Source organism: Agelaius phoeniceus, chromosome 1 (genome assembly GCF_051311805.1).
Source record: "Agelaius phoeniceus isolate bAgePho1 chromosome 1, bAgePho1.hap1, whole genome shotgun sequence".
Taxonomy (NCBI): Eukaryota; Metazoa; Chordata; class Aves; order Passeriformes; family Icteridae; genus Agelaius; species Agelaius phoeniceus.
Genome location: NC_135265.1, coordinates 48,689,574 through 48,702,651, shown reverse-complemented (window position 1 = coordinate 48,702,651; position 13,078 = coordinate 48,689,574). Strand labels below are relative to the sequence as shown.

Sequence of the window (13,078 nt, the reverse complement as noted above, 5' to 3'; positions counted from 1 at the left end):
ATGCTAAAATATATATGTACACTCATTAACTATTTTGCATCTTTTCCTTAAGTTTTCTAAAAAACATTTGTTAAAGAGCTCTGAATTTCTCCTGAATTATGGAGCCATTATGCTTAAATAATGAGTGGAAGTCAGAAGTCTACCTTACCTAAGAGGCATTAAATTTTCCCAAACTCAAAAAAAGCTTTTCATGACAAAATTTGACTTAGGAACACTAAGTCTAACTAATTGACACATATAATAGGAGTCACAGAGATAAAATTGCTGAGGTAGATTTTGGGTCTTGTGGGTATGACTTCTGTCTAGTCGCAAACATTTAATCTGTGTACATTTGCAGTATTCAAGCGTAGATGGATTAATTTCTTTGGCTTGCTGTTCCGGCTAGCACTGTTCACACTTTTTTCTCACGTAACTGTCTTCTTGTTAGCTTGATATTTCTCCTGCAGGGCAAGGATGAGAATTCTTGCCTTAGTTTCTATCTGTATAGAGAGGGAAAACTGCTTTAATGACATTGGTAACATGAAAGCAACCATCTCCCAACACATTCCAAAGTCATAAAAAAGCCCATATTTATAACAGTAGTTCTTTTGAGGTTGGGGGTACTGTGTGCCAGCTCTTCCCAGTGTACTTCATGAGTGTTGTGGTTCAAACAGTACAAAAGTGGCTTGCTGGCCAGGACGTGGGTAATATATTCCATTGTGATTTTGTAAGAGCTGGAGCTTTCTGAGAAGCTGTAGCTCTTGGTTGCTCTCCAGCAGTCCTGGCTGGAGGGACACCTGCTTCACACTCTTGCAGCTGAGCCTCTAGAAGGTCTCATGGGAAGGGTCCCTAATTCCCTGCAGTGAAAGCCATCTGGATCAGCTTACATCTCATCCAGCAGCCGTTTAATCTAAAGTGGATTGACTTTGCCCAAAAAGTCAGGGTAGACAGGAAACCTGGCAGAGTCTGGCTGTAAAATGATCTTGTAATCTCAGTAAATAAACTAGTATGGCTTTTAGTTTTTTGACCCAGTCCCAATTATATCTGCAACTGGATGTTTGACTGCTTATTCCATTTTTCTGTAAACTTAGTGGATATGGTGAGATATCTGAAAGTAATTTTCCATGCTGAAAAAATTTAATTGAAATGACCACAACCCATTGATTCATTCTATATATCCCTGAAAGAGTACATGACGTGTTACTACTTGATAACTACATTTGCCCAGTAAACATTACTTCAGTCATAAGAAGTCAATAATCTGTGAAGTGCTAAAAATGCATCTAACTTTAAAATCTGCCCTTAGTAACTGAAATAAAACCTGAAAGGTGGCTCACAGTTTTTATGCATTGGACAAAATGTGATCATCTGAGCTAAAGCAGTCATTTTGGATTCTTCTAGGCTTTCAAATTATTGGCAGACTGTAGGGTTTAAGATTTTGGAATCAGAACCATTAGCTCCACATAATATAGGCATGTGTAAAATACAAAGAAATATGCAAAAGCTTTTTGTCTTGCTTTATAATGTGTAATTTATTCATGATTGAACATATGTAGTGCTTTTGACATGCCTGTTATGGTCTATTTAGTGATTTTTAGGTGATTTAATTGCACCTCCTTAACATTCAGATTTTTACAAGTTTTACCACTAAAGCATCTTTACATAACTGGGACAGATTTCTGGTGGTGACATACATTGAACTCTATTTTTCTTTACATTAGTTTACATATTAGCTCAATGAGTTAAGGATATACAGTAGTCAAATTACTGCTATTTTATCTTTTGTAGGGCAAATGATGTGCAGATTGTACTTAAAGTTTCTTTGCTATTGAAAGGGTTAGATTTATATTGGTGAGGTCAAACTTGATCCAGGAGATCTGTTGATTAACACATTACCTAGATAGGAACATGTTTCATTCTTGGAGGATAATATTTGTAGTCTACTAATATGTATCCCAAAGCTGTCACACCAATAACAACAAAAAAAAGAAAAACAAACCTCAAAATTTCTACCTGCTAGTAGAATGGACTACTATTTGCCAAAACACAAAGCTAAAAAGACCTAGAAATGAGTTTAAGGAAAAACCACCATCACTGTATGCAGATATAATTTTTAATTCTCCATGAATATTATATCCAGGAGAAATATATTGGAGTTCTTTTTATGTGGTGGAATAATGGGAATCTGATTTAAATGACTTGCACTGAAAGTATCTTAAATTATTTTCTTCATATTGTTTCAAATATATAGCAGTTACTGAGCTTTGGATGCTGCTTAGTTGCATTAGAGTGTGGGGTTTTTTGTGGTTTTGTTTGTAGGTTTGGTTTTTTAAATTCAGGAATCCTCCTGATACTTTTCATTCTATCACTGAATTCTGTTGTAAATTAAAAAAACAGGCTTTGGAAGAAAAAAAAATCACATTTGCATATTTAAGTAGTTATCAAGAGAAAAACAAATCTACTAGTTCTTGCTTCCATTGATTACACAGAGGCTGAAAATTCCCAAGTCACTATTATATCTCATTAAGTGTGATGATGGAAGTGGTGTGCATCATCATCTCTTTGAATACAGTGCTGTTAAATAAAAAGACAAAAATATTTCCTCATTAAGAATTTTAGCTGACTACCTCTTCACAAATGTTGGTTTAATGTAGTATTTTTCCTTATTTGTAATTCTTGTGTAAATGAACAGATGGGAACATTTTGCCTGTAAAACTTAAAGTTTATTTTGAGAAGGGGTAAATGGTGAGTGTCTGTGCTCGTTGATACTTTTAGCATAAGTTTGTCAATTCATAATTCACCTTAAATCTCACTTTAAAAGTTCCCACTCTTCTTGTCCTGAGTTCTGAGGAACAAACATCCATGTATTTACTACTATGATTCCCCAGTTTGATCTGGGGAAGGTTTTGCAGAGGTGCTGTAGAATCAGGTCGGTAATTGCTTTCCTTCCCAGCCCACAGAACAGTGGGTTAGATTTAAAAGGATGAAGAAAATGAGTAAGTGAGTAATTGAAGATGGAAGAGGGAAATTGCTGTCCCCAGTGTTACCTTGGTAGACAGATTGTTCCTTTTTCTGTTAAAAAAAAAGAAATATGACCAGTTTGAGAGGGTTCATTTTAGAAAGACACCATTAAAATTGGATTCTTGCGACATTTGGAGGTTGTTCTATCATCTGTTCTTTCACAGTCCTGACTCTTCCCTGAAAACTTCTGATGTATTTCTGTTATGCCCCTTACAGAAGTGAGGCATGCAGAATAGGGATTCACCTGAGCTGCTTTGGGATTGGGAAAACTATTACTGGGTCTAGCACCTACTCCATACTGCTTTCAGGACAGACTAGCATGATTTGGCAACTGATTTACACGGCTGCTGTGCACAGCACCGGTGCAAAATCTGTGTGATAAGCTGTCAATACATTCAAGACAGAAATAAATTTGTATGTTAATCACCTAGAAATGCGGGGAAATAAATAGTTCCTGTGCTTCAGCGTGTTCATGTGGAAAATACTGTTGTTAGGAATAATATAAGGAGTAAATGGTCCTTATTCCATTAGCAGTTACAGACAGTACACCCTTGCTGTGAACAGGCACCTCGGTGTGAGGACTGTACCTAGCAGTGAAATCCATACATCCCTCAGAGATTGCTGCCAGGAGTAAGACAGTGAAGCCATTCAGGGTACAGAAGAAAGCTTTACACAGCTAGAACTGCATTAGAATGCTAGGTTGTCTGTAATTACTGCACTGGGATTTAGACAGAAAAGCTATCATATTGTGAAACATGCCACGTGATATTTTTCTAATTTTTTTTTTTTAATAGCATGAGCAGATGTGATTTTGAGTTTTCTTATCAAAAGCAATGAACTTTTGTTCCCACAGTATCCTATTGAGTTGGCTAAGAAATTCTTGAATGTTCTTGTATGTTAACATGTGTGGCATAAGAGCATAAGCTGTTAAATACCGCATAGATGCTGAAGCTGAAAAATGCAAAGATATTACTCAGCCTAGTGGAAAAAAACCAAAAATTATCCGAAAAATTGGAAGTAACAAATCTGTTTCATTTGTATTTCTTACTCCTAGCTTTTCATAAAGCAAAAAATGCCATAGATTTTGTACTAAATGGATGGAATAAATATGCCTGAAGTGCTGTGTTCCATATATTTAATAAATTATATTGTAGGTGGGGTGTTTGCCTACTTCTGAATTATTCACTACAGCATTTTAAAAAATGTAGTTTTGTATCTCATTTCTAAACCCACTCTCAATAACTTAATATTTCAACCACAAATATTTATCATGTTAAGAAAAGGATGATTTTAGGGGGAGGGAGAAAGAAGGAAGGGAACAAAGTGTCTGACATTCTTTTTGAATTTCAAGAATAATTGAAGGTAATGTATTGTCTCACACATGCCAGAACTGTCTTGTGGATCCTCAGCTATTATCTGCTTTTGTATTTCTAGTTATTTAAATCAACAGAGCTGAAGATCAAGCCCTAGTTATACTGGGATTCCATGAGACAGAAACTTTTGAAAAACAGAAACAAACTGAAAATAGCTGGGTTTATAGGCTTGACTTGGAGATAAAATAAAAGTGATGGAGAGATGGCTTTTCTGATTGAACATAGAACTAGTAGTGATGGTAAGACACAAAATGAGTCATCCTTACTAAATGTCATGAGATTCCTCATGTCCTTTCTGTTTGTTTGTTGATTTAGAATGAGATGAAGCAAAAAACTATTCAAGCAACTGTAGGTCAGGCTTTTTATTTGTGTCCTGCATTTATTTTAGCATTGTAAATGCCAGTGAAATTAGTAGTAGTATTTTAATAGCTGGAGAAATGTAGCTGGGTCCTGACACCCTATGTGTTTGTCAGGTATTTTTCCAAGTGTACCCTACCTGTGCTATAGCATGGGAGACAAGAGTGCACGTTCAGCCCTGGGCTGTAGTTCTACTTCCATAAGTTTTTGTAAAACTGGTGCTGTAGGGTTCTCTGCTGACTGGTGTTCCCATGGTTCCCAGTAGCTTTCCCAAGGAAATGGACCTCATGGACCTCATGACACAGTAAAGTATCAAGAGGTGTTCCTAAGGACTTGTACTTTGTGGCCAAACTGGAGGTAGTTTCAAATGCAGAGAAGGATCTGTAAGATATTCATGCTTGTTTGGGGAGGCCATTTGTGTGTCTGTGAGACTCAGCCTCTCTTAAAATGCCCTTTTTGAAATGCTTGAAAATTGTAGGAGGGGAAGTTTTCTCTTCCCAGAAGCTGAAGTCTGTGGGGCTTATGATGTGTGTGAAGCAGTTTTGTACTGATTTTAAATGTTCTGAATGATAAATGCATCAATGTGGAAAATGAAAGGTTGAGTTGGGGAAATAGTCATGAAAGGCTATTGTCTGTCATTCAGATGAGCGGATGAAAGTGAAAAAAAAAATTTAAAGGGGAGTTTTTGAAACTTACAACTCAGTAAGACATTGTTTTCCCTTCCTAAACTACAACTACCCTTCTTAAATACTTATTACATAGATCTTTCTGTATAAAATCCAGGGTTCCAGGCATCCTCTTGATTCCCTAATTAGCCTGTGACTGTTTTGTTTGTTCACCAACAGCCCTAATCTGGAAATGTACAACCAACAGGTTCTTCAGAATAATATATTTGTCTACTTTTGAAGTTGCAGCAGGCACCTAACGTATAAATTTTGCTTTCTGCTATTTTTAATCTTTTATGTGACTGTGAATTATTGACTGGCTAAAACCAACGTATAATACATCTGAAGCTAAAATGGGCAAAAAAGTAGAATCACTCACTTCTACCACCTTATGGCCTGACAGACTCAACAGAAGGAAAAGTAATAAAACCCATGCTTTTATCAGTGAAGGGGGTGGATCAAACCCTGAGCACACTGCAGAAACACAGTAATGGTAGAAACCTGTGCTGAGCTTTGCCAGATTTCTGGTAGTAAATGCACTTTTAAAGTCCCTGTCAGCTGGGTCTCACAGAATAGAAATGCCATTGCAAAGGAGCTAGGGGTATCTTTCTGTGTCAGAATGAGGAGTAGAGAAGGAGAGATTGCAAAGGTGATAAAAAGAGCTTTGTAGAAGGGGGGCATTTTTTGATGGAGACATATTCTTGGGACTTTTGAGCAGCTTCTTTGGTGTAGCCAGGCAAATTTTCACGTTTAAACCATGAACTAAATGGAGCTTATTCAAATGTACATTTCATTTCATTCAATCAAAAAATCAGCTGAGTTAGTAAATATTTTGGGCACCTGTAGTTTTTCATGTAGTGTGTGAAACTGAACATCTGCAATACGTATGTGCATGTGGAAGCTAATGAGTTCTAGTTATATATGGTATGTTTATTCATTAGTTCCATAGATGAAACTAATAGGTTCAGAATGTAACAAAAAGTGTACCTGAATTCCACAAGATGAATCTGTTTATTTTCATTTAAAATTTTACCTGAGTCCTTTTGTGTTTAGGAGTCCACAAGATCCAATAGACTTAATACAGCTATTTAGTCTGGTAGGGTTTTTTTCTCTTTTTTGTGGTTTATTTGAAATAATTCCATAACAGTTGTAGAAATAGGTGTTTTGGTGTCTGTTGGCTCAATTATCTGTATTTTCATGCACTTTTAGTCTGTAGTACCACCAAGGAGTCTATCTCCATGAACAACATGGGTGTCTGTGCTTCTAAAGGGTTCAGCCTTTGGGAAACTCCATTCCACAGCTGCAGAAGTGAATTACTGACATGCCAACCTCATAGTGGCTGCATTTAATTGTAGAGTTTTTCCAGGCATGGACAATTTCCTTATTAAGAGTTTTCTGCTCAGCAAAAAGAGCTCTGTTGCTGAACATTTTTTGACACAGCACGCTAACACGGTGCTCACCGCACTGGGGAACTGATAGCTTTTGTAAAGCTGCTCATTGAGTGATCTTGCTCTTTTTTTTCAGAATCATGTAAACCCAGCAATGGATTTCACGCAGACCCCTCCTGGAATGCTGGCCCTTGACAACATGCTGTACTTTGCCAAACATCACCAGGATGCTTATATTCGGGTAAGGCTTCCTCTTGTCATGGAGATCTTTGCAGTTGCCTGTTCACAGTAATTATGTCCTGTTTGCAGTTGATTTTGGAGGGGAGGTTCAAAATCCTGGTATCATTAACAGCAAACTCTAGGAAGACAAACCACATGACACTAAAACATGACATGAGTCTGTAAAAGGTCTGGGAGAAAGCTGTACAGGTGTCTTGTCTGTCATTGCTGAGTCAAATATTCTATTCTATTCTATTGCTGAGTCAAATATTCTATTCTATTCTATTGCTGAGTCAAATATTCAGATACTACTTTTTGCAAGTACTCCTTTTTGCTTAGGCCTGCAAAAAGAGAAATGAGCCTGTGATTTTGTCAGATGCATAATGGATGACCATAAACTCAGGAAGGAGTAATTATACAGAAATCTCTGACCTGATCCAAGTCTACCAAAAACTGACAGTATTTTTTTGTGGAAAGGAGGATTTGAAGATCAAATGCTTTGAGAGGTGACCGAGTTGGCAGGGTACTGAGAGTTAAGATGCTTCCACTAAAACTACTGCTGTAGGAGAGGTCATGCTGGGAGTAAAATATGTACAAAGCATCATGATTTACTTGTGTAACCCATTCCTGCCCCCTGCCCACTCCACTTCCTACATTATTTCAAGGTTATTTCAAAGGTAGTTAGAGGAGGTTATGTGTTGCATCCCTACAAGAAGAGGCATACAGCTGAATAATACCTGTCTCTGAAGAGAACTTTTCTTGAATTTTATTGAAATCAAGTGCTTGCCAAGCATAAACCAAGCAAGCACATATAGGAAGGGAGGATAGTCACAAAAGTCAGTGTCTGGAGTTCACAGGGATGATTTAATTCCCAAAGAAAAATGCTTATTCAACCCTGCTTAAAGAAGATTGTGTATAGCAAGAAAACAGTAGACATACCAATCATTTCCAGTAAAAGTCAAGAGTGATCTTTTAATATATGTTATCATCTGTTTTCTGTTTGAAGTAAATTGGTGCCAAAGCTCTAATAGGTTTGCAAAGGGCCTGCTGATATGTATGGACACAATACCATATGATGGGATTGTGGGATTTGCTCTTTAAATGGATATTTCTTCTTTGTCTGAATCTAACATTAACTCTTTAAAAAGACACTGTGGTAGTAAGCAATACAATAGTATTTATCAATCCCTATAAATCCCTGAAATCAAGGACTATCTCAAGTAATGAATAAAGAGCATGTTTTCTGGAGAAACTACGCTGAATAGTGTTTTTGTTTATAAAAAGAAAATTTCTTACTGTTTCTCATTAAAATGTGATAAGATCTGGACTGTGCTACTTCATACTTATGAAAATTCTGTTTAGAGAGTTAGAGGTAGCCAGTGCTTCCAAATAGGTCAGACATGTTTTAAAGAAGTCTGAAACATTTGAAAGAGGACAAAAATTCTGTTGAAATAGAGCTTTCTCAAGTTGACATCTCTCAAGTTTTTCTTATTTTTTCATGTTCATGTTGCAAATGCTGTCTTAAAAATTGGATTCAGTGAAGCGTGTAATTAGCCACTTTTTGGAAAGGATTTTGCTGCCGGCTCAGCCCTGTTTCTATAATGCAGTATTTTTGCTGCTGCATTACTGAGAATTTTTGTTGTTTTGAGCTGCCTGTTTTTATTCCTGCATGGTTCCTGTTAGGAGAGTGCCTGACTGCCTCATGTATTTCCCTCCTGAGAAAGAGTACACATCCACTAGAAGTGCCTTGCAGAGACACTCTCAGATTCAATTGCTTGCCTAAAGCTGCTTTGGGGACTGTAAATGTGCTTTGGGAGTATGTTAGTCTATCCACCACTCTGAGGAGTTCTACTTAGTGTTTATACAGCATTGCTGGCGCAGTAGGAACACCTCTAAAATGATGGTGTTGTGCAACTCCTACAGCGTTGATAGTCTTTGATTGCAAAAGACACCTACTTTCTCTCTCTTCATCTCCTTGACTTGCTAGCTGGTGTACAGTAGTTTCCTGTGGGCCCTGACATGCCTGTTCCTTTTTCATTTCCCTTATTTCACATCTAACATTACCTTTCCTTCATGGCCTTTGGCTCCCAAACCTCCCACAACGCCAATTTGCTCTACTTGTTCAGCCTGTTGACCTTGCTTATTTTTCCAGATGTATTTCTACTCCTGTACCCTAATAAAATTCCTCCTGTGCTCAAGCTGAAGTTTCCACAAGAAATTGTTAGCTATACAGTCAGCTATACACTTGCATCCTGAAAAACTTGTTTGAGTTTTCATTTCAAAGTCTTTTCATTGCTGACACCAGGAAATAGTTTGGCTCCTAGGAGGAGAGATTCTTTTCAACTTGTCTCTTTGCAATTCAATTGATTCCTGTGCCATGGGTTAATTCCTAAGCCCCAGATACTATCTCTGCTATGCAGCAATTAGAAATTGAGGCTGAAAATCAGAGCTGGTTTGAAACAAACTGGGAATATCTGAAGTTTTCCCTGATAGAATGTGATGTATTAAGCAGAGACACTATCAGGAAGTCATAATGGTTTCAGTGAGCATATTGGCAGTGCTGCATTTTAATGGGCAGCACAATTCCCTGCAGTCTGACCTGTGAATCTTATGATGCCCCTGCTCCATGACCTTTAGTTCTTGTAGTAATGAAAATAATGGATAAGTAGAAGTTGGAAGAGAATGCAGTCAATAAGTAATCTCTTCCCTTTTCAGTCCTTGTTCTGCCTCTCATAAGAGATTCTGCTTAGAAGTAATTTGCAAAATAGATTAGTTAGGTAGGAAGGATGTCTGAAACTGAGGTGCCCTCTTGGGGGCTGGCAGTGGGGCTTCAAAGGCCAGAAGAAAACTAATGTACTTTAGCACACTAAAGTAGGAGGAGTAAATACAATGGCAATTTTTAAAGAACATGGGTGTGAAGGCACTGCAGCAGATGGGTAACTCTGCATCTTGAAAACAAAAGGCATTTGGGGGTGAAATTATGGGTGTCACACGGTGAAGGAGGAAACAAAAACAACTGCACTTTCCCCCCTGTTTTATTATTTTTTAACTACTTCTCCACAATCCACTTCTTTCATTCACCTTTTCCCCGTTGTATATTTTTTCCTGAAATTGCAGTAATATGTTTTCTTTACTTGCTGTCTTCTTTCAGATAAACACAGTGTTTATACAAACTTTGAGTTAACAGATTTTGAACCTCAGGGTTTTGTTTGCCATACAAGATGACTGGAACCTCCAGTAGAAAGATTGTTTAGTGAATGGGAAAAAACCAAACGTTCTCTTTGACTGTGTAGTGTCATTAGCTATCATTTGGTTTTTTTAAAAAGTGTCCTATTGAATTGGTTTCCTGTTGAGTTATCTTTTCTTTCTCTTTAATTAATTGTCTGGTGCTATCAGTGACTGATATGCACTGGATTTTTTTCATGTTGCACTTAAATAATCAATCACTATAGAGATTTGGCTTTTAAAAGGTGATGACATAGTATATGGAATGCATTGATGGAAGTAGTTGAATTTCTGCAAGAAATTTTAAAATTTTCCACAGGAAATAATTGGCAGCTTCCCAAGATCCATAATTATAGGACGGCTAGAGTGTATAATTAAATTTAACAGAGAAGAAAATGATTGGAATAAAGCTTTGTGACAGATAATTTTTTTGTTCTTTTGTAGCAGACAAGTCATGTGTTCCCCCACTTTCAATTTATTCATTTCCAAAACTACTTCAGCTTCACATTCTACTAATTTTAAAAATAAAATTATAAGTTACCATTGAAGGCAGACTTTATTCAATACAGACATATTGAAATTTTTCTTACTGGTAACTTGTAGCAGTGTGCCTTTTAATTTTTGTGAGTTTAAAGAGTCTGTGGAAAAAACCTTTCTTATTCTAATGAATTTGATGATTGACAAATTGGTGGCTTGTCTATATTTTTCTTCTGTGTTTCTGACCCGCTATATTCTAGCAGGACTCACTGCTGCTTTGGGGTCAGATTCTGCCTTGAGAGGACACATACTGTGTCTCATCATTTTGTTTAAGCACAAGGGATTGGTGCTTCAGGCAGAAAATACAAATAAAATTAGCAGCTTGGGTCTGAACATTGGCTGGTCACCTATTTTGGGTTCTGTCCAGGTGGCTGCTCATGTTTATGTCCAGTTCTTTGCCCTTTATTAGATTAGTAGGCTCTTCATCTGTAGGAAAAATATCATTTTACTCTAGCCTGAAATTCAAATTTCATCTGCAGAAGAAAAAGTTTATCACTTTTGCTACTGATTTTATCTATTTTGTTCAAATATTTGTTTGATATTGCAAGTAAGATTTTCCATGTAAAAGATTATCGCTGGGGCTGGGAAGGCAGTGTTGAAATCCATACTGAAAATTGGATCCATTTTATAATGGATCCAATGCTTCTAAATTTTTGTTAGTGATGTGTAAGATACTTAGTGGTATGCTCTTAGATTTTCTGTTCTTGCATTTAAAACAAGTTTTAAAAGTTATTATTACAGTGTTCCAAGTAAAAAAACCCAACACATGGACTTCGGTTGCACCAATAATTACTTTGATTACCTGAAAATTAGAAGCTGACTTAGTTTATGGTCAGTACTAGAAAATCCCCCTTCCCCTGAGTTTGCTGAGCTGGTAATTTGGTTACTCACACAGTTGTAATGCAGGGACACTTCTTCCCAGCAGCTACATTTGGGGAGGCTGAGGAAGGAGCTCTTTTGCATTTGAAGCTTTCAGAAATCAGAGAGGAGGAGCAGGTGCTGTTTGCAAGTGCCAGTGATGCAGGCAGGAAGATTGCTGGCATCCTGCAGGGACCTTTCAGAACCCAAATGGGTTGAGTCACAGTCAGACTGTCTGCCGTATACTTTCTAGCCCATGCAGTTGTTGTATAGGAGGCTGCCTACACATCCTTCCGTCAATTCACAAAGTCTCCTCGTGCCTACTCACTCTCTCCTGATCAGATATGAGGAGTCCAACATATAACTTCAGCATTTTCTGAAATAAAATTGAGCTTGATTTCTGCCATGCTTTCCTCCCCTCCCAGAAATGGTAGGAAAAGATGTAACCTTTTTTTTTCTGTAGAAGATAGAGAGAAAAATGAGGTTTTTTACATGAGTCTTCCTGGTGAGTCTTGTGTATGAATGCAAAGAGAGTTAATTGCCTAAGCCAGGTTCCCAGGTTATTAATGTGTTCTTGTCTTTTCTCAGCCAAGCTTTCCATTCCACTCACATATCTAAGTATCTTTCTTCCTGTGCTTTGCTTCTTCCCAAACATCACATAATGTTTCTCCTCTACAGGACAACCCTGAGGGCCTCCATCATTGAGGGGGATTGAGATGGGTCTCTCTGCAGTTAAAGATGCAAAATCCTGGAGTGGCTGATTGCAGCATAGACACAACATTAGCACTGAAAAAGGGAATTGTACAGGAGTCATGGCACTCTCTGCACAGCCCTGTGTGGAATGTGCAATGGGATACATATGGCATGAGCTCAGATCACTTTCCACCATTCATAGCACTCCTAAACGTTCCCAGGTTTATGGCAGCTGTTGTCTAAATTGCATCCTGATCCAAAGGGCGCAGAAATTGTTGCAAGCCTAGCAACTGTCCTCAAAAGGTTTTGAATCACACCAAGGTTGCAGCAGTAGCATACAAAGATTGGGCTAGTTTTTGTGCAGCCACAGTCCCTCCAACTGCAAAGCTGAGATGCTTATGCATGAGGAAAGAAAACTGGCTTTTGACTGTCATGGGTTTTCCCATTTACTCCATGTCCAGAGCATTTGTGATGTAACTCTGGCTGCCAGGCTCATTGATGTGCTATAAAGGCTGATGTTTTTCTCAGATATAGCCATACCACAATAAGATTAGGCCACCCATAGGGCATGTTTTACATTATGAAAGAAAGAAAAAATCAAAAACTATGTCTGCTATATTCTGCAGATACTGCAGGTTTCTGCCTTCCACCTCTGCCATTAGTCAGCCAGGGGAGAACTTCAGGAAAAACATTGCCTTCTTACATTTGTGGGGGGCATGGAGGGAGAGGAACACCTGACTGGTAGTTTCCAAACTGGACCAGT

The 13,078-nt window shown here is 37.8% G+C and overlaps 1 protein-coding gene across 5 annotated transcripts in view; it reads left to right on the top strand.

Annotated features, from left to right (window-relative positions):
- ELMO1 (engulfment and cell motility 1) overlaps nucleotides 1-13,078 on the top strand; it is a 303,458-nt gene that overhangs the window by 135,125 nt on the left and 155,255 nt on the right. For all 5 annotated transcript variants that reach the window (XM_077178465.1, XM_077178469.1, XM_054637468.2 and 2 more), the window contains one exon: nucleotides 6,920-7,024. In XM_077178465.1, coding sequence (XP_077034580.1) covers nucleotides 6,920-7,024 — 105 coding nt within the window. The remainder of the gene's footprint in view (nucleotides 1-6,919; nucleotides 7,025-13,078) is intronic.